This window comes from Motacilla alba, chromosome 19, assembly GCF_015832195.1.
Source record: "Motacilla alba alba isolate MOTALB_02 chromosome 19, Motacilla_alba_V1.0_pri, whole genome shotgun sequence".
Lineage (NCBI taxonomy): Eukaryota > Metazoa > Chordata > Aves > Passeriformes > Motacillidae > Motacilla > Motacilla alba.
Genome location: NC_052034.1, coordinates 4,422,310 through 4,442,338, shown reverse-complemented (window position 1 = coordinate 4,442,338; position 20,029 = coordinate 4,422,310). Strand labels below are relative to the sequence as shown.

The 20,029-nt window shown below is 42.2% G+C and overlaps 1 protein-coding gene across 1 annotated transcript; it reads left to right on the top strand.

Moving 5' to 3' along the window:
• Positions 1-245: 245 nt before the first annotated feature.
• FOXN1 (forkhead box N1) lies at positions 246-19,779 on the top strand. The gene is made up of 8 exons (XM_038158077.1): positions 246-365; positions 2,836-3,339; positions 5,387-5,497; positions 9,269-9,396; positions 10,184-10,280; positions 14,779-14,986; positions 15,797-16,321; positions 18,850-19,779. Exons 1-8 carry the CDS (start codon positions 246-248, stop codon positions 19,119-19,121), a joined length of 1,965 nt encoding a protein of 654 aa, XP_038014005.1. The 3' UTR covers positions 19,122-19,779.
• The last annotated feature ends 250 nt before the right edge of the window (positions 19,780-20,029 follow it).

Genomic DNA, 20,029 nt, shown 5'->3' with positions numbered 1-20,029 from the left:
GGTGAATCCATAGAAACCCCATACCACATCTTTATTGGAATTGCATCTCCAGAACCTTTCTTCAAGAGCTAAAAAATAATTCCACTTTATCAGGAATTCCCTCAGGATGGCTCCAGCCACGCATCCAAGCCTGTGCAGTCACCTGCACCCAGCAAGGGCTTTGTTCCACAGTTCAAGTATTAAAAAGTGCTTATTGTAATTTGATTTTTGCCCTGGCAGGATTTCTGTCTGACGTGGGTTTGGTGATGGTTTCGCTACTCCAGGACCAGTCCAACATTAAATTTTCTCCTTCGGACACTCTGGAAAGGGACCAGCAGGACCTGATGAAGGCACAGGGGGATTCAATATCCCCAGTTCAGCAGAGTGTGAGTAAAACTGGCCCAGGCCTGTTCTCTTTCTTTAAAAATCAGAATCAACATCCAGCACTTGCTGAATCTCACCAAACCTACTGGTGACAGAGCAAACACTGCAGCTTTTATTCCTGAAGGGTAGAAAGCTGAGTTATCCTGCCCAGCTAATCTTAAACTCCAGCTGAATGTTCTGTTCCATTCCTTAAAATGACTGGGGAAGCTGGGCTGTGCTCCCCTGCAGAAGGAACTGGGTTTATCCTGATTTTCCTTGTGGGATTTCAGGCTGGTGCCCCAGTGTTGGCCAGCGCGTGTGGCTGCCAATTGAGACCATTTTCCATGGAGAAGTCATTCCCCAGGGTCTGGGTGTCAGAGGTGGCACTTGGGGCTGCAAGGTCATGCTCAGTTCCCCTTGCTGGAAGCATTCGTTTTGGAGAAATCCAGCAAAGTTTGGAAATTTTCTGCTTGGTACCCCAGGGTCAGCCAGTGGGTGTGGCTGCATGTGGAGACCATTTTCCATGGTTAAAAGAAGTCCTTCTGCAGGGTCTGGGCATCAGCTCAGAGGTGGCATTTGGGGATCTGAGGGCTTGCAGGGTCCTAGTTGCTGGTAGCTTTAGTTTCAGAGAAATCCAGCAAAGTTTGCACATTTCCAGCTTGGCTTCCCACTGTCTACCAGGGCAAGAGGCCTTAAAAGGGGGGTATTTGTTGCCTTTCTGGCATTTCCCTTGGGAAAAAGAAATCATTTCCTCAGGGTCTGGGCATCAGCTCGGAGGTGGCCAGGTTTGGAGAGGGAAGGGAGCACTCGATAACCTGCTCTGCCTTTTTGTGGAGCACAGGGCATTCCATCTGCCCCCTCCCTGAGCACAGCACCCTGCTCCAGCCTGATGCCTGTCCTCTCAAAGGCTTCCCAGTAATTACCCGTCCCTGAAGTCAGGGAAATATGCATATTTTCAGTGCCAGGACCAGACTGCAGCCCTGCTCCAGCCTTTCCCCTCCAGATGAAAGAGTATTTCAGGAGCTGCTGGTTTCCCTTTGCTGAGGAGCAGAAGGGAGGGGAGGAGATGACACAGGGAGCTTGGGGTGTCTGCCCAGAGCCTGTCTTGTGTCTCCAAATGAGCGCGGCCACCTTAATGAAGGGAAGTGATGTAACCACCGACAAATCTGGAAGCCCAGCAGGGGATGAGATCAAGCTGCTTTGACTAAACTCGCAGGCGACAGGACTTGCACTTATCACATTCCTGTCATTTAATCTTTCATCGCTTGATCTTCCTCAGCTTTTCCCTGAAATGGGCCGAGCAGAGAGTCAAGGTGTCCTTGTTTTTCAAGGACAGTTCAGTTTTCCCAGTGGTTTGGGTGGGAAGGGACTTAAAGATCATCGAGTTCCGTGCCACTGACTGCACCGGGCTGCTCACAGCCCAGTCCAACCTGGCCTTGCTTTTATTAATTAATTGCTGATTAGTTTTGGACACCAAGCAACCAGAAGACCCTTGAGATCTTTTTAGGGCTTCTCTGCATGAAGGTGGTTAGAACTGGTCATTTCATACTTACCCTTGAGATCTTTTTAGGGCTTCTCTGCATGAAGGTGGTTAGAACTGGTCATTTCATACTTACCATTAAAAATGTATTTTTAATGTAATTAAAATATCATTTTTACACTTTAAAATTTCTATAAAAAATAACTTAGACAATGAAAATAATAAAATATTTGCTCAAACTTAAATAAAATTCTAACCTTAAATAAATAAATGTCAATATACACTGCATATTACATTTATATTTTAGTGCCATTAAAATATATATTTAAAATTTATATTTAAATTTAATTAAAATATAAATGTTATATTTTAAAATTTCTATAAATAAATAACTCAGGTAATGAAAATAATAAAATATTTTCTCAAACTTAAATAAATATCAATATTCCATCGCAGCTTTTAGTGTAATTAAAATATAAATTTTATCTTTTAAAATTTCTGTAAATAAATAACTTAGACAATGAAAATAATGAAATATTTTCTCAAATTTAAATAAATAAATATCAATATTCCATCGCAGCTTTTAATGTAATTAAAATATAAATTTTATCTTTTAAAATTTCTGTAAATAAATAACTTAGATAAGGAAAATAATGAAATATTTGCTCAAACTTAAATCCTAACCTTAAATAAATAAATGCCAATATTCCATTGCATATTACATTTATATTTTAATGTAATTAAGATATAAATTTTATCTTTTAAAATTTCTATGAATAAATAACTTAGACAATGAAAATAATAAAATAACTTAGACAATGAAAATAATAAAATAACTTAGACAGTAATAAAATAACTTAGACAATGAAAATAACTTAGACAGTAATAAAATAACTTAGACAATGAAAATTACTTAGACAATAAGAAAATAACTTAGGCAATGACAATAAGAAAATATTTGCTCAAACTTCAATCCTGCCCTTAAATAAGTAACTCTCAGCATCCCATCGCAGGATAACCCCAGCTACAGCTGCCAGCCCTACGAGCCAGACACCAGGCCGGAAAGGACGAGCTCAGAATCCTCTCCCAGCCCCAGCCCTGCTTCCCCATGCCAGGACCCCATCCAGGGGAGGTTCCCCGGCAGCCAAGGCATCCCCTGTGGCAAGAACAAGTTCAGGGCATCCTTCAGCACGGAGAAATTCCGGCGGTGCAGCTACGAGGAGAACGCCGCCGGCAGCTACGAGCGCTTCCTCAGGAGCAGCAGGAACCCCTTCCACCCCTACAAGAGGCAGATCGGCGAGGATGTTTTCCAGGAAGCTCACCAGGCCCTGCCACCAGAAGCTTCTCCCTTCAAAAGTCACAGGAGCATCGATGGCTTCGAGGCCCTGCCGGGATCTGCGGGTGCAGAGGAGCCGGAGGCGTTTCCCACCCACATCCCAAACATCTCCGCGGAGCAGCCGTGGTGTAACAGCCTCCAGTACGGCACCACGGGGCAGGAGCACGGCTCTCAGGTCATGGTCAGTGGGCTTTTGGTGTTGTTTGCCCTGTTTTCAATGGGAGAAATCTGCTTTTGGAAGGATTTTCTTATTGGAGGGACTGTATTGGTGTTTCTCGCTCTGTCAAGATACAGGCGAGAGCTCGGGGAAAGCAGATTTAGACATATCTGTGTTTATTTGTCCAAATTCTCTGTTTTCTGGTCTTTTCCTCAAACAATCCTCAGAAAGAGGCACAGGGACAAATGATCTTCCATCAGACGGGGTACACGAATCCCAAATATCCAAATGCTCCCTGACAACAAGATTTGTCATCAGCTGGCGTTTTCTAGAGACAAAAGTTCACAAAACTATAATAATAATAATAATAATAATAATAATAATAATAATAACATTTTCAAGCATGAGGATGTGGAGCAGATTTGGTCCAACAGCTCACCTGCACTTTTCTCAGTGCAAATAGAAGAGAAACTCCAAGACATCAGTGCCACCACAAATAAATACCAGCTCTGATATTTATACGTGCACTGCAAAGTTACCTGGGCTGATTTCAATACTAGATAGAGGCAACTGCCTATTTAGGGCAGCAGAGATCCCTGAAAAGCAAATTAAATTACCCTCCAGTGTCTCCACAATATCTCTGCTGTGATCCAAGGTGTAAAGTGCATCTTGATCATCTCCTGCAGCCAAAAAGAACAGCTCCACCTGCCAGAGGAGAGCCCTGAGCTGGTTCTAAATGGCTGGGAAAGAAAGAAATCAGGGCTACCAAATGAAAAAAAAAAAAAAAAGTCTTAATGTCTTAATTGGATTAAGACCAGGGGAATGGAGAGATGTTGTCAGGGAACATACCTGGGGCTTGAAGCCATCCAGGTTAAGGAGGAAATTGATCTAAATCTCTTATTTCCTGGATAAACACTCATCTAGGTCAGAGGAGTTCAGTGCTGCAAAACCTATGAGCAGCTGATGGGAAAAAAAAAATAATTTCCCGTTTTCTTCCCAAATCCCTGGGCTGCAGGATGCAAAGGGAGCCCTTTACAAGCACTTGTAGCTACTCCCTGTTGGGTCCTGCCAGTACCCAACTTCCCACTTTTAAATCACTTCCATGCTGCTGGGAAGTTGGAATTTCAGAAAATCTTCATCTGGTGGTCACCAAGATGACCCTGATGTTTATTAGTGGTGGATGTCAAACCAAGTCTAATTTGTGCTTCTAATGATATAACATAAAAATACTGAATGTTTTTATATTTATTAGATATATTGCATGCATGATATATAAAATGTATATAATATAAGAAATAATGTGTGCATATATTTATTTATTAATATTTTTAGGCAGATTAAAATGCCATAAAAACTCACCATGTTTTATAGCAGAAGGATAAGTGCTATTGGATTATTGGGAAAAGTTTCTCACTGAATTCCTCCATTTTTACATATTTCCTGCACCTTGGTTGGACCCAGTAGCCAGCCCAGTGTGATTTTTTTCTGCCACCTCTTTCCTGTACATTACAGACCTCACCCTCCAGCTAATGCCAAAATTCCAGAGGCAGCTGGAGGCACTGCCAGCCTGCCAGATAAAATCAGGGAGAGTGAAAAACGAGGGAGACACTTGTGCACACTGGGGAATGAAAGCTGGAGTGTGTGGTTTGTGAAAAAAAATAAAAATATAAGCAGAGCCTGAGGTTTTCTGAGTTGCTCTGTGCATGGAATGTGGGCTGGGATTCCCTTTTTCCAGGCTGTAATTGTGGAAATGCAGGAATTGGTTCGTGTCTCGTGGAATCACGGAGTGGTTTGGGGTGGAAGGGACCTTGGAGATGATCCAGTGTCACCTCCTGCCATGGCAGGGACACCTCCCTCTGTCCCAGGTGCTCCAGCCTGGCTTTGGCTGCTCCCAGGGATGGCTCACCCCCAGACTTGCACCATTAAAACATAAACTCCTATTAACCCCTACCAAAACACAACCAAGCCCCAAAAAACTCCACATAACGAAGGCAAACTCAGGCAGTGGCTAATTATCCTGTTTTAAATTCGGCTGCTTTCTCTAATTGCTCCTTCCCTGGCTGTTTTGCAGCAGGATTCAGACATGAAGCTCAGGACATCCCCCCTGGAAGGGCAGCCTGGTTTGTATTGCTACCAGCCCCAGGTGCAGCAGATGTATTGCTCCTCACACCCTTTCCAGCAGGTCAGTACAGCTGGATTTTAAACCCCGGGACTTTTAGCACTCAAATGGTACAAAAATTGTGGTAATAATAATTTTTTGAAAGGATTTTAAAATATCTTTAGATTTACAGATTTACAGGGCCGTGTTTATGTGCCTACATTCTGTTTATGAGAATAAGACCTGAAAAGAACCACAGCTAAATGCAATTTAAGATGGTCATTAAGAAAAAGAAGGGCAAAAAAAACCAACCAAAACTTGTGGAAGTGGAATCTTAGTACTGGATATTTACATTTTCACTGGATATTTATATTTTCACCATTACACTCAAGAAAATTTGCTTTGGAGCCAGATAAATGATTAACATAAGTCTTGATATTTCAGGATCTTAATTAACTGTGTGTCCTAGGGTGACACACTAACTTCCTTTAACTTAAGTTCCTTTAACTTCAGGAAATAAAAACCTAAATAGATTGTTAAAATTAAGACCAAACGTAGAAAAATATTTTAAAGTAAAATTGGAACAGCAAAATTATGTTCACTTTCCTTGTGCTTGATGGCACACACATCTCTTTTGAAACCTTTTGCCTCTTACATCATCCCCAGAGAAAGATTATTCAGCTGAGGCAGAATTGACAATAATAAAAATTAAGATAACTGAAAAATTAAAAAAAAACTGTAAGTCTAAATATAAATAATATAAATATAAATATACTTTAAATAGAATAAAAGGAAAGGTGATATTGCACTACTATCCTAACTTACAAATCCATTATTTTTATTTTAGAAGAAAATGGTCCCAAAATGGTGCCAAAAAAAAGCTCTGCTGCAGATATAAACTATTGTGGATATGTCACAGCTCCATATATCCCAGTCACTATAAAAATGCCATTTCTGCTTGCAGAAACCCCACTTAGCTTGTGAATTCATGGAATATTCCTGATTTCTTTATCCATTCTGCAGCAGGCACCTTTCCCCTGTCCCTGCTGATTTGATGGCAGTGCTGTTTCTGTGCTGATCACATTCCAAACACCTCCAGATTTAAAGCTCCTGGGAGCTGCCAGGCAAGATCCAACAGGCACCAAGAGGAAAATCCTCCATCCACCTGCAGCCTGGCACTGGGACAAATCCCTGAAGCGCAGCAGGTTTCTGTCAGACTTTTCAATACCTGGGCTTCATGTTAATATAGGAAAAGTCTGGCAACGTGTTCTAATGCTCAGGAATAAAATAAAATAAAAAAAGAATTTTAAAAGCTCTAATAGGTAAAAGAGGTAGAATTGCAATCCCTGTGCCATAATCACACGCTGGAAAATGGAAAGAGCTGAGATGCAGCTGAGAAAAGTGGAATAACCTCTCCTGCATGGAGCAGCCCCATGATTAGCACTTTACATTCCCAGCTGGAATGGGGCAGTGCAAGTTCAATCACTCCCAGGAAGTTCCACGCTGGAGAAGGGGCCCTGGAGTGAGGGATGTTCCAGCTGAGCCCCAGTTTTCATTAGAGGGATGAGAGGATTCAGCCCCTTCATTAATTTTGTGCAGATGATAAAACAGCCTCACCTTCCCCTTGGCTGGACACAACAGAAGTGGTGACTCAGAGGAAAAATGAGTTATTACTGACCCTGAAGAGCAGCAGGCACTGGCTGGAGTCACTCACCCACCCACCATAAAACACCTTTCATGCCATGGGAGACTGTAAAAGCAGCTCCAGCCTGTCATTCCAGCCCAGTCCCCAGCCTCCCTTCCCTCAAAAAGGACTCATGAAACCAATAAAACAGAAATAATCCCTAAAACAGCCCGCTCTGGCCTTTCATGGTGACATCAAAACCAGCCCTATCTTAGGGTTGTTTCCTTTCAAAGAGCCACCAAAACCAATAAAAATCAGAATTATTGTAGGAATTGCCTGGTTTTCTGCTCTTGGGGGGAAATCTGCAGCCAGTGTACAAGGCAGGGAGCACCACAGTGCACACAAAAATTAGTTCACAGCTGCTCTGGAGACTCTAATTGTGCCCAATATTTAGTTTAACGAGGCAGCACATGATTAATTATGTACATTTCATTTCTTTCACCATGCAAACAACTGAGTCTATTCAGTCTGGTTTTCCACATTCCATTTCAGGCAGTTCAGTGTTAGGAGGATAAAAGCAAACAGGCAAGAGAAACTCCAGCAGCCAGCATAAAATTACTGAGAAAATGACATCAATTATTCAGAGTACAGAATAAATAAATAAACTGTGAATATTTTGCTGTTTTAAGGGGACAAAGACCTAGAGCAATCAAAACTATTGATCCAAAAAAAAGAAAGGAATTAGAATTAGAAGCTAAGGAGATGTCCAAGGGATTTTTCCCAATGAGTCTTGAGAGCTACAGGATAATTTTCCAGAGGAACCACACAAACCTCGTGGCACAGAGCTGCTGGAGCTGAGCAGTGAAACACCAGGACAGGGCTCAGCAACCTTTGAGTACCAGGGAAGGCATCCAGGTAGATTTTTTAATAGCATGTGACAGGACTTCTAATTTTGGCCATGTCCTCACCCCTGGCATCTGCAAAGATTCAGCTGGAAGAGGCAGAAATTCCTCTCTCCCAGAGAGCCAGCTGATGTTATCTCACCTAAGCTGCATCGTGTTCCTTTGCTCCTGAAAGTCTCTTTGCAGCAGGTTTAAACTGCAACTTGAGGAAGAAAAAAGTGGAATATTCAAAAAAGAAAAAGACCAAGTGCTGTGTTAAAAAATTGAGCACAAATCTATGGAAGCTCTGGTGCAATCCAGGCTGTCTGTGTGGATGATCTAACCTTTACTTGGTCTTTTATCCTGGCAATCCCATCCCAGTAGTGTGTCTTGGGACAGGCTTAGAGATCTCCTGGAGAGATAGGTCAGCATTCCTCAGGGAGCTTCTGTGGCTGGTCCCAGGGCCAGAGTGGCATAAATGTTGTCTGATTTTTGGGGTCTTGGCTATTCTTTTCAGCTTTCTGATAGAGAAAAGGGAGTGGAAAAGTCACTTGAGGTGGTGGTTAACAGCACGTGTGCTCCTGGCCCTGTGGAGAAGCCTTTTCCTTGGATTTGACTGTGAGGGAACAGACAGGGAGCAGCCCAAGAGCTTCAGCACGAGGCAGGCAGTGTGAAACCACCTCAGAAATGTCTCCTATGCTGCTCTCCTGAGCCCTGGAATGACATCACTGACTTATTCCATAATAATACATTTATCTGAAATCTATTCTGGTGCATCCATTAAAGTTCTTGTTGTTTGTTGGGTTTTTCCCTGCCTTGCACAGTAACAGTGATTTTAACAGAGATTTTGGGATGCTATTCCCTTAGCAGCAAATGTGATATGCTTTCAATTTTTGCCTTTCTGTATCCTCTCCACCTAAAGAAAAAAAAGCAAAAAGAAAATAGCACAGAAACCCAAACAAGGCTCAGGCAAAACTTCCCTGTTTCTTCCTACACTTTTAGCAGCTTTGCTTCCTCAGCTGGTTTTTATAAGGTGAACACTGAAGTTTTTTATTCTGGTGGTTTGGGGTTTTAATGTCAATAAAATGACATCATTCACTATTTGTGTGCATGTCCAGGGGAGGCTGAGCAGGCTGAAATACTTCAAAAGGGATGGCTGCAGGGAGATAAGCTTTAGTTTATAAAATTAAAAATTATCTGGAGACAGTTAATAGGTCACAGCTCCTCACAGCAGGCAATAAAGAAGAAAATACTTTTTCCCATACAATATCCTCAGAAATAATGCTGTTATTAGGGAATATTTCTGGGAGTTTGTTGCTAAAGCAAATAACTTTTCTGCTTTCCCCCCAGTACCCCTCAGGGAGCAGCTACCCCGTGACTTACATCGCTTCCTCGCACTACCCCTACCAAAGGATTGCTCCTCAAAGCAGCCAAGAATCTCAGCAGCCTCTGTTCCCCAAACCCATCTACTCCTACAGGTAATCCAATATTTTTCCAAGCCCTCACCTTACAGGAAATACCCTGCTCACCCCTGGCCTGTTGCCAGCATCGTTTGCAGCAACACGTTCGCTCTATTTGTCTTGTTCCCGGGGTGTTCTGTCCTGTCCCTGTGGATCACAAAACGTTCCGGGCTCTGGGGCCAGGCAAGGCACAGAGAAATTAAGTGTTGTAAAGCAGGGGAATAGTCTTGATCACTCCCCAAAGGAAAAAAAAAAAAGTGAGACGTTTCTCTAAGGAAAAATTTAAGTGTCGCTTAACGATAAAATTTCATCAGCACAAGAGTGGTGTTACTTAGTTGTCTATTCTGTATTAAAACTGATTTTTTCCTCAGTTACTTGAGCAAGGAAATGCCTTGAAAACCTATCAGCTATGGCAGCCACCACATGGGTTTAGCCCCCAAAGTAGATCAGACAATTACATTTTAATTATTCCTCTGTCACTGCCAGTTTGATTCCCTTTGTGGCCTCCACCAGTCACACAAAACCTTCAATAACTACACACCAGCAGGATTTGAAGGTGTTGATTCTACTTCCTATGTTCTTTTGTTTTAAACCCAGGTTGGACCTTCTAGATGAGCTTGGAGAATTAACCTGTATGGGTTGAGGACATTGTTGTAAACAACTGAGCGGAAACATAAAATCATCTTTGTTTTTGTGCTATGACAGTGGAAGTCAGAATAATTACACACAGTGCAACAAATGATCTATTTTTGGTTGTGAGGAGTCAGGCAGAAGAGGCTAAAATGCTTTTTTTCTCTCCCTAAAGCATCCTGATCTTCATGGCTCTCAAAAACAGCAAGACAGGGAGTTTGCCAGTCAGTGAGATTTACAATTTCATGACAGAACACTTCCCTTACTTTAAGGTGAGTTCCACAGGGATGGGGAGGGGAATCTCCCTCTAAGCTTGTCTGTCAGCTGAGGGAGTAAGGGATGGGATTCCAGCTATGAAAAGGGATTATTTCTTAGGAGATTAATACCAAATTGATTACACACCACATACTCCCATGATCACAAGCTACCCAGCCTTTTGCACCGAGGCAGAAATGTGAAATGTGGTAATATTTAACTCAAGAAGATATTCAGAACTGTTCCAGCTGTGAGCTTGGGTGTATAACAGTGACCATTCCTCACCAGCAGCCCATAAAAAGGGTAAATTATTTTAAAAAACACATTCACTGCTTCCTCTCAGATCTCAAATACAGGCAGAACTGGTCTTGTAGCTTCCTCTGCCACCAGCAGCACCTCCAGACTGGTGTGGAAGCAGAGAATTCCAGGTTATCTCACTCCATCCTGGAGCTGGGATATTCATCTTGGGCAACAGCATCCCCTGCATGCCCTGCACAAAGAAAAGTGTCAGGTGTGATAATGGCACTAAGCTGATAATGACAAGGTGAGCTGGGCAGGGAAAGGGTGGATGGTTTGCAGCAGCACTGCTGAAATTTGGATCCCTGCTAGCAGGGAATGGCTCCTCACACTTGGAAAGGCAGTGGGAAACGCTCAGTCAGCACGGGCACCCAGGAGCAGGAGGATTAGTTAAGGTTTTTGAAAGAGCTGTGATGGAATCATCAAGTGCTGCTCCACTCAGGGCTTTTTTTTTCTGCTGATTCTTCAAAAGCACCTCACTGAAGCCCACAGTGGGTGAGCTCAGCTGTGAGCAAGGCCCAAAAATGAAAATAAAGCCAGTGAGTCTGTCCTGTTTCCTATTGCAAACAGCCCTGCAGCAGTCAAGGCAAATTTAAAACAGCCACAGCAAGGCAGTTCAAACATTTGTAATAAAGGAACACTGAGAATAATGAAAAATAAATGTTCCAATACAATTTTACAGTGGTTTTGGACACTGAGGATAAATACAGAACACGCACACGCAGAAAAAGAAGATTGAATATGTCAGTAACCAGACAAAAATACACATTATCACACAGGAAGAACTGTCAGGATCCATCACACTCCTGCACTCCCAGATTTCCTCCCAAAGGAATCACTAACTACTCCATCATTTGTTACAAGCTAGAAAAGGGAGAAAAAAAAAATAAATCTACCATTAGAAATCCCAGGGGAATCCACAGGAAAATAGCAAGAGCTTCAAGCAGAGAGGTGGGAATATTATTGATAATTTTTACATGTGCGTGTTTTTTCATCAGATCGAACTGGAATTAATTCTTTGTTGTCTTACGGTACAATTTATTATAAAATTAATCAGCAGCTCTAAACCAAATGCTGCTGCTGCCAGAATCCCTTGGACTCAGGACTGTGGCTCTGGCAGGTGTCACCACCCTGGCCCTCTCTGGTTTTTCAGAACCTCGTGTCTTTTTTTAAAATTCATTTAAAAACTGATGAGGATGAGGTTACTGCTGTAGGAAAAGAATAGAGCAGGGGGTGCTACCCAAACATTCCCTATTTTGCAGCAGCTTTATTTTTGCATTTTACATACAAAAGCAGCCAAAGGTATTTGACTGTAACATCCTTAAAATAACCAGGGGAGAATGAGCAATCAGATATTACATTTACAGTCATCAATCCCTGTCTGCTTCTGGTCTTCACGGCAGAGAATTACCAATATATGGCAAAAATTTAATATCCTCCATCCTCCCTGCTTTTGGAGAGTCTTCAGCAAAATAAAACCACATAAAAACCAGCAAAGAACATTTTGCTGCTGCTACCAGTGCTCACTAAAAAGCAGAATACAACAGGGAGAGGAGAGGGGAAGCAATTTAGGTTGGAGAAAAAGAGAGAGCAAGTGCACACAGAGCCTTGCTGGGAGACATGGGATGATACAAGCAGAGTCAAATTAACTGGGATTCGCTGCCACAGCAAATTTAGTTTCTATGATGCAACAATCTCATTTCTAGTTGAAACAGAGCAATCCAACTCCTACGTCCTAAAAAAAAAAAAAAAAATCTACACAGCTAAAGTTGAATTAGTCTTTGATGTACCTCTCCCTTCTCTTGAGACCTAGATTTAAAGAGGAAGGGTTTTGCAAGATCACTGAACTCTTTAAACTTCAAGAGCTGGTCAGGATCAGTGGGGCTGGACAATAATTTTCTCTCTGTTTTTTGTAGTGATTAGTGAGTCTAACAAAAAGCTTTAATCTTTTTAATTGGGGTTCTTGCCAGTGGGCTGAGAGGGTGGAAAGGTCTGTGGGGTGATGGAAGGGCTCAGGTGTTGTAGATGTGGCACCTGGGGACATGGATTGGTGGTGGCCTTGGCGGCGTCAGTGGTTGGACTGGGTGACCTCAGAGGGCTTTTCCCACCTCAGTGGTTCTGGGATTCCCCAGCTGATTTTGTGATTCTCCACTTGCATCCCCACTGTGCTGAAAGCAGTGATTACCAAAATCAGCCACAGCAAGGAGATTCCAGCTACTCAAGAGCAACCCCAGCAGCCAAAGTTTGTTCATTTATCAATCCCACCTGCTTTTAAAATTGGTGTTTTTTCTCTTGTTACACTCAGGGTGTTAAGCCCTACCTGGGCAAATAAATTCTCACAGCTCAGCAATCCCAAATTTAATGCAAGAACCTGCTCAGCTCCTGGCAGCAGCCTCCAAAATCAATCCGTGTACTTTTTGCTTGTACAGTTTCTAAAACCATCTCCTAATTTACACCCCCACACGTTCTGAAAGCCTCTGAGCAGCCCATGCCGCTCCCATCTGAGCAGAAACACCAATTATCCTGTCTGGGTACACAGGGGTGTGTGGAGCCTGTGTGCAGGGCAAGAAACAGGAATATTCTTCCAGGTCAGCTTGTTCAGTAGCTAAATACACAATTTACCTGGGAGGAACAGCTTTGTTCACTTTTGGAACTCCCAGAAAGTTACTTGAATATTATCTGCAAGGGAGAAAAAACTGATTTGTTGTGTTTAGTTTGACCCCGTGGCAGAAAAGGCTTTAAAGGTTTGGGGTTTTCTCTTCTCTTCTCTTCTCTTCTCTTCTCTTCTCTTCTCTTCTCTTCTCTTCTCTTCTCTTCTCTTCTTCTTCCCTTCTGTTACAATTTGTGTTGTCTCACCCACGAGACAGAATAGTGAAATGCTGACATCAGGTGGGCCAAAATGGAAGAAGCTCTGCTGCTCTGAAGGGAAAATAGTTTCTCTTTCGTTAAATAATATGTATTTAATTCCACACCTATTTATTTTTAATGACGAAAGTGAGTATTAAATTTGACCCTCATCTCGTCAACAAAGCTTTGAATGCCTTAATCCACACAAAAGTTCTTTACAAGCCACTGAACAACAGGTTTTACATTCCTTACAAAAGCAGGTGCAAAAAATTAAATCCTGATAAAATAATGTCATCAAAGTATGTTCAAAATTCACAGTCTGCCTTTTGAAAGCCAAAATGCGCTCAGATCCATTTATGAAAGATGGTCTAAGAGGAAGTCTGGTGGACTAGCTAACAGTTAAAGAAATTATCAAACTATCAAAAATCTGGCTTTTTGTGAGAGAAGGATCCTATTAATAAAAAAAAATTTAAATGGGAAAACAAATTTAATGAACCTAAGAGGGAAATTCTAATTTTTAACTTTTTAAAAAAAGACTGTGGAAATCCATTTTATTTCTCACTCAATAATTCTCTGCTTGATATAAACAGTTATGATGACAAATATTTGCATCCATGAATATGAATCAAGAGCCACGGACAACCTCCCCCCATTTCAGAGAGCTGTTTCATTTCCTGCAATCCCTATGAGAAATTGAAAAGAAAATATAAAGATTTTTTGACCAAAAAAAAAAAAAAAAATCATTATAATGATCCGGTTTAAAGAACCTTGCAGCTTCTACTGCTGAGTTAAAAGTAAATGCAAAGCACAGAGATGAGTGATCAGCTGTGGAAAGCTGTATCTCATCTGGAGGGCTGGTGATTAAACCATTTGGTTACGTAATTGGCCAGCACACGGAGTTACACCTACAGCAGCATGAGAAATGCCTTTGAAGTCTGCCTGGACACTGAATTTTAGCCCAGGTAGTACTTTAATGAAGAATTGGAAATATTTCTAGGTGTTCTAAAATAGAATCTGATTTCATATTAGTTCTAGAGCATTGATTTTTGCACTCCTAATTCTTGTGATGCGCAAATTCACTCTTAAAAATCCAGCAGGTCTCTGACAACCTTTTTGCTTGGAAGATCAGTTACTATTTTATCTGATCCCTCTCTTCCCACACAACATGACTGTAACATTTTTGTGGCTTCCCTCTAACGTACAAGTTTCTCACTGCAGAAGGCACAAACTTAAACAGCATTTCTTGTAACCTCACCAGTCAAAACACAGTTATATATACACACAAACGTTTTTAATTTTTTAATTTTTTTTTTTTTAGCTTTTAATTTATTTTTTTTTTAGCTTGCTCTTACATTGGGTTTGTTTCTCCAGACAGCTCCAGATGGTTGGAAGAATTCCGTGCGCCACAACTTATCTTTGAACAAGTGCTTTGAGAAAGTTGAGAACAAGTCAGGGAATTCTTCTCGGAAGGGCTGTCTGTGGGCTCTGAACCCAGCCAAGATTGACAAGATGCAGGAGGAGCTTCAGAAATGGAAGAGGAAAGACCCAGTTGCCGTGAGGAAGAGTATGGCAAAGCCAGGTCAGTCATTTGTCGGTGTTTTAGCTCTCAAACAGCTCTCCCCTGGATTTTTCTTTTCACCAAGATCCGTAAGAGAATTTAAACCTGATTTAGGAAAGTATTTAAGGGTCTTTCCTGGTTGGCAAAACAAGTAAAAAAATTAAAAAGCAGAATTAAAATAGACCTGGTTTTGTAGGTGTTTGCAGATAAGCTCAAACAAGCTTCCCCAAGAAAATATTCTCTCTTGATATCTCTCTAAACTTTAAGATAAAAAGCAGGGTTGGATGGGGATTGAAACCTGGTGTGGTGGGAGGTGTCCCTGTCCATGGCAGGGGGGATGAGATGATCTTCAACACCCCTTCCAATCCAAACCACTCTGTGACAGAAAGAACGCTGAAATGCGAAATATCAAAAAAAAATCTGAGATTACTGCTGAGTATCCAACCTTTAAACCTAAAAGTGGAATTTATTACATACTCACTTGGCAACAATAATTTAAAAGCAAACATCTCAGTTGATTGCAGCATGGTGCTAATATCACTGAGGTTGTGAGTTCAATCCCTCTATGGGCCACTTACTTAAGAATTGGACTTGATGATCCTTGTGGGTCCCTTCCAACTAAGAATTTCAGGCTCTGGAGGTTTTCACATGCAAGAACTAGCACTTCTCTTGGCCATTTCCTGAATGACACCGTAATTCCTGCTGCAAGCTCTGCAGGGATAAGTCAGCCGTGGATTTTCCCTTGCCATTTCCTGAGTAACGCCACAATTCCTGCTGCAAGCAACGCAGAATAAATCAGCCGCGGATTTTCATTTTCCCCTTGTTTTCCAGAAGAGCTTGACAGCTTGATAGGCGACAAGAGCGAGAAGCTGCGCTCGTCCCTGGTGTCGTGCAGCCCGACGGGCGCTGCAGGTGCCTCCCTCTCCAGGCAGATGGCAGCGCAGCCCCATCCCTTGTGCGAGCCCTCGCTGTCCTCGGGCATCCCGCAGGGATTACACGGCATCCACGCCCCGGCAGCCCTGCACGCCAAGAGCCCCCTGGGGGGGCTGGGGGGGCAGCAGCCCGGCTGCTACACATCCCCCCAGGGCTTCCCCCCCATCCCCACCGCGCTGCTGCAGCACACGCCCGACGCTCCGAGCCTCTTCCCTGCTGGGGAGGCTCAAAGCCAGCTCCGGACTCAGCCCAGCATCCCTCAGGATTCCCCCGTGCCGGCTCAGAGCCCCCCGAGCTGCGGGATGAAGATGCTGCCCGAGCATTCTCCTGCCAGGACGGTGCAGGACACGCTGCTGCAGGAGGGAGACCTCAGCAATGACATCGATGCTCTTAATCCGTCCCTCACCGATTTTGATCTCCAAGGTAGGTGTTGGAGGTGTTTTTATCTTGGAGAGTCAGGTTTGTTACCCCCCATCCCATCCCATCCCAACCCCTGGATCCCATCCCACCCCATCCCATCCCATCTCATGGATCCCATCCCATCCCATCCCATGGATCCCTTCCCATCCCATCCCATCCCATCCCAATCCATCCCATGGATCCCATCCCATCCCATCTCATGGATCCCTTCCCATCCCATCCCATGGATCCCTTCCCATCCCATCCCATCCCATCCCATCCCATCCCATCCCATCCCATCCCATCCCATCCCATCCCATCCCATCCCATCCCATCCCATGGATCCCATCCCATCCCATCCCATCCCATCCCATCCCATCCCATCCCATCCCATCCCATCCCATCCCATCCCATGGATCCCATCCCATCCCATGGATCCCATCCCATGGATCCCATCCCATGGATCCCATCCCATGGATCCCATCCCATCCCATCCCATCCCATCCCATCCCATGGATCCCATCCCATGGATCCCATCCCATCCCATCCCATCCCATCCCATCCCATCCCATCCCATCCCATCCCATGGATCCCATCCCATGGATCCCATCCCATCCCATCCCATCCCATCCCATCCCATCCCATCCCATGGATCCCATCCCATGGATCCCATCCCATCTCATGGATCCCTTCCCATCCCATCCCGTCCCAAGCTCCACAAGATCCATTTCTCTCCATTTTCCCTCATCTCCACGCCGCTGTCCCAACCCCGCCTTCCCGGGTTACATTTTCTATAAACACCGTGCAATTTTGTGCTAAATCTTTTAAAAGTTTCCCAGGGAAGCTACAGATTTGCACCCGGGAATGTAAAAAACATTCCTACTGCCCCCCTGGCTACAATTCCTGGTATTTAATACTGTAATACATTTTTTAGAATGTGTTCTTTAAATTCAGACCTATTTTCAACTGGGAGCTACTCAAGCACAACTATTTAGTGCCATTCCTACAAAGGAATTGTCGAGTGAAAGGCACCAAGAGAAATAAATTTGATTGAATTAACATGTTAGCATTTTTTATCAATATTTATTCCACATCTCTGCTAAAAAGGATGCTCTTTCCCTCTTCCCAAGGCAGTAATAGCATCTACACCCCAAACAATTACATTTTCTGAGGTGTCTCCTTATATTGTTCATAAACATACATCTCTAACAGAATTTTAGAAAGAATTTTCTCAAGTTAACATTGTTTCCTCCCAGATTTAAATTTATGGAGACAGACAAATAATAACCATCTAAACAACCTCCTCCCTTCCTCACTTCCAAGAGATTAGGATCACCTCCGCACAAATGTTTAATAACCAGCATCTCCTGCAACACAATGATTCAAAAAAACAAATATTAAAAAACATATGGAGAGAAAATATAAAGAAATCTGAATCAATCTGTGTCGATTTTTTAACTTCTTTCCTGCCTCTGTCAAGGTCAGGATTGAAGATGGTATTTTGTGTTCAGGCTCAAATGTTTATTTCTCATCTCTACAAGTTGTGAGTTCCACAGCATTCTACTAACAAGCTACAAAATGCCTCACTATCTTTCTCTACAAGGTCTTTTAAGGCCAAATTATCCAATTAGGAAATGACACCTAAATTATTTTTTACTTTTAACCCAATAACCAACCACCCGAAATCCGCGATGCAGAGACTTTTCTGTCCAATTACACAATACCACCCAAAGCCATGGAGAAGAAGGTGAAGGTGAAGAAGAACAACCAGCCACCACCCTAAAACCTCCATCTTACCATATTTATATTTATATTTATATTTATATTTATATTTATATTTATATTTATATTTATATTTATATTTATATTTATATTTATATTTATATTTGTGTTTATATTTCTGTTTATCTATATCTATATCTATATCTATATCTATATCTGTATTTCTGTTTATATTTATATTTATATTTATATTTAATGCTATATATATTGCTATATTTAATGCTATATATATTGCTATATTGCTCTATTGCTATATATATAGCAATATAGCAATATAGCAATACATATATATAGCTATATTATAATATTATAGCAATATAATATAGCTGTAATTAGATATAGATATAGATAGATATAGATATAGATATATAGATTTAGATTTAGATTTAGATATAAGACATATAGTTTATAGATATAGATATAGATATAGATATAGATATAGATATATAGATATAGATTTAGATTTAGATTTAGATTTAGATTTAGATATAAGACATATAGTTTATAGATGTAGATATAGATATATAGCTATATTATAAACCTTAAACTCTAAGTTTAAGGTAGCATCACCCTGTGATATTACACACTTCTATTCAAGCTCCACACCCACATCTCATTTCTATCACTCAGTTTTGGAAGCCTTCTCCGGTCAAAGGCAGTGTTCTTCTCGGGTGGGTCTGTGCCTTTCAGCACAGAAAGCTGGGAATTCTCAGCATCCAGGGTCCCACCAAACGCGTAAACCAACGTGCGGGTTTTTGTTCTTGTTGTAGGGAATCTCTGGGAGGAGCTGAAAGACGACAGCCTGGCCGTGGATCCCCTGGTCCTCATCTCATCGTCCCCGCAGTGTTTTCCCTCGCCCTGCCAGCTGGAGAGCGGCGGCCCCGGCGCGCACGGGAGCGCGCACGGGAGCGCGCACGGGGCCGCGCACGGGGGCGCGCCGGAGCTGCAGCTCACCACGCTCTACTCCGCCTTCATGGAGCTGGACACGGTGTCCCCTTCCTACCTGAGCAACCCCGGCTCCAAACCCATCGCCCTGATGTGAACCGCGGCCCGAAGGCGTCGCCCCGACGCCGCTCCCCGCCCTGGCTCAGGGACGGCAGCGCCCACGGGAACAGGAATTTTATCTCTTTTTTTTTTTTCCCAGAACTCACCCGCAGGATATGTAGCTTTACCACGATGATTTTCTACAGACTGATATTAAAAGAAAAAAAAAAATAGAAAAAAAAATGTAAAATATTATTTAAAGAGAATATGGTTAACAGCTGAACTTGTCAGCACCATTTTGTCAAGCCACTCATCTTCGTCTTCCAGAAATAAGAGGAAAACAAATTCTTGACCTTTTTTTTTTCCATTCCCTTCTTTTTTTTCTTTAACAAAAGCTGCTCGCAAATGAACACAGAATTCACAGCACACAACAATTTAACTTATTTCTTGGAGCCACTGATGGCAACAACATCCACCACAGAGCACTCAAAATACAAAATCTACCTATTAAAACATTTATAGACCCCTTGAAAGAAGTTCTGAGTTTTGGTAAACTTGAACTGAAAATTCTGCAAGTATTAGAAGATAGAGGACAAGCTGCTGACAGACTAAACCAAAGCAACAAATATACTTCAGTGGAAAATATCAAAATTTTACTGTATTTAAAAAGAAATTTTAAACTCTGCTTTTTTAATAAAAAATAACAAAACTATTTAGTAGAATTTTTACTTGGCTGGAAATTATTCCCATTCATGCCTCTTATCTTTTATCTCATAAACCAAGCATTAATGTGAATTATTAAGCCATATTTTTGTAATGGTAATAAAAAAAGAAGAGAGAAATTGCAGTTGGCCAAATGCAGAGAGCATCTGTGTTCTAACTGATCCCTCCAGTGGGGTTTCTTGTGATGCTGAACCAAATCTTGCAGCAGGTTCCCACTGTGAGCTAAACTTCAGGCCAGTTTTT

Coding starts and splice junctions, on each gene's coding strand:
- FOXN1 (XM_038158077.1), top strand. CDS start 246: ATGGTTTCGCTACTCCAGGACCAGTCCAACATTAAATTTTCTCCTTCG. Junction 5,498..9,268: donor CCTCACACCCTTTCCAGCAG/GTCAGTACAGCT, acceptor CTTTCCCCCCAG/TACCCCTCAGGGAGCAGCTA. Junction 14,987..15,796: donor GAAGAGTATGGCAAAGCCAG/GTCAGTCATTTG, acceptor CTTGTTTTCCAG/AAGAGCTTGACAGCTTGATA.